The following is a 1,540-nucleotide window of genomic DNA, read 5'->3' on the forward strand; positions in this document are numbered from 1 at the left end:
CCTTCCTACACCACCCCTATTTCCATCCCTCAGAGGAAAGGAAGCCGTGCCATTTTGTGTCATTGTTACTTTGAGTTGTGGTAAGAGGCTGCCAAAACTTGGTCCCACTTTCCTCCAAATACATCTTTATTCTTTCGTAACTCGTCTTGCTTTCTCTTTTAGCCGGAGAACCAAAAATGTGTCTGTCTGCTCGTCTTGGATTCAAAGCTAAAAAAATTCTACCGTGATCGAATTTCCCCCAAAAACGCTTTTACTGATGCAGCCTGAGAAAACATCCCTCATTCCATTATTTATTTTAGATGTGCCCATCTTTACTTTTCTGCAGCTCGACTGTAGCGCTGCTTTTACTCCAAGTTGTATGTGTCTCTTACGGGCAGGGGTAGACCCAGAGCAACTTACTTGGAAAGCCTAAACAGATGGGAGACAGGGAATAATCGGGATGATATGATAAATATAGCTTTTTTAAAGAACATCCCTGCAAAGGAATGAATGGCGAATACTAATCGGTGACGCCATGTCTATTGCAGATCTTGCACCTAGTGATGATGACTCACTCTTGTATCTTTATTCTTCTCCTTAATACTTACTAACGTTTACTTTTTCATCCTTTGTTGCCGTTAAACGTCGAGGAGAGATCCAGTTTTCTATGGTAGGCCAGCTCCGCAGCTCTTTCAGTTAGGATTTTTATGTTTTCTCAGGGTTTCCTTGATCCACATTTTCCGTGGCCTTCCTCTTACATTATAGCCTGAGTGCTTGGTGTTGTAGGCTCTCGAGGCTGGCTGGCCAGGTGACATAGCAACAGGTGGCCGAACCATTTTATTCTCTGTCTTTCTATGTAATGCAGGCAGTGCCCTTAGCTTAATTCAAACCTTTAATCAAACTTTTTTATCCTCCTGTCAGGCAAATGCAAGAAAAAGAAAGTGAAGGAAGAGAAAAAGAGCCTCATCATCGGCCCAATGATACGGAAGAGAAGCAGAGACGAGCCGCCATTCGTGGTTCCCCAGATTTTCGTCGACTACGGGAGCAGACGAACGTCTTACGCGTCTGCCTCTGATCACATGATGCTCGGCGCACTCGCCCTTGACCTTCGGAGGTCTTCCGGCAGCAGCGCAGGGAGCAGACGGACTTCTTTGGCTTCTGATTCGGACAGGTAGGTTACTGGGTGAACAGACTTTGTGTGTGTGTGTGTGTGAGTATGTGTGTATGTGTGTGTTGGTGTGTGTGTGTGAGTGTGTGTGTGTGTAAGTGTGTGTGTGCGTGTGAGTGTCTGTGTAGGTGTGTGTGTTTGTGTAAGTGTGCATGTGTGTGTGCGTGCGTACGTGTGTGAGGTGGGGGGTGGAATTTGTCGTCCCATTTCATCGATGACAGCATTTCTTTGTTTTTCGCTTTAGTTCAATGTTGCGTGGATAGTGTTGTTCCTCTGAAAATTTAGTCGTCCGGTGACTTCATCTCTCTATCTATCTATCTATCTATCTATCTATCTATCTATCTATCTATCTATCTATCTATCTATCTATCTATTTATCTATCTATCTATCTA

The 1,540-nt window shown here is 44.2% G+C and overlaps 1 protein-coding gene across 1 annotated transcript in view; it reads left to right on the top strand.

Annotated features, from left to right (window-relative positions):
* The window catches only part of LOC118477942, a 62,657-nt gene extending 61,492 nt beyond the window's left edge, over nucleotides 1-1,165 (top strand). The window contains exon 3 of the mRNA XM_035970688.1: nucleotides 901-1,165. Coding sequence (XP_035826581.1) covers nucleotides 901-1,154 — 254 coding nt within the window. The 3' untranslated portion in view covers nucleotides 1,155-1,165. The remainder of the gene's footprint in view (nucleotides 1-900) is intronic.
* Nucleotides 1,166-1,540: the final 375 nt, after the last annotated feature.

The sequence above is a fragment of the Aplysia californica genome, unplaced genomic scaffold (genome assembly GCF_000002075.1).
Source record: "Aplysia californica isolate F4 #8 unplaced genomic scaffold, AplCal3.0 scaffold00307, whole genome shotgun sequence".
Lineage (NCBI taxonomy): Eukaryota > Metazoa > Mollusca > Gastropoda > Aplysiida > Aplysiidae > Aplysia > Aplysia californica.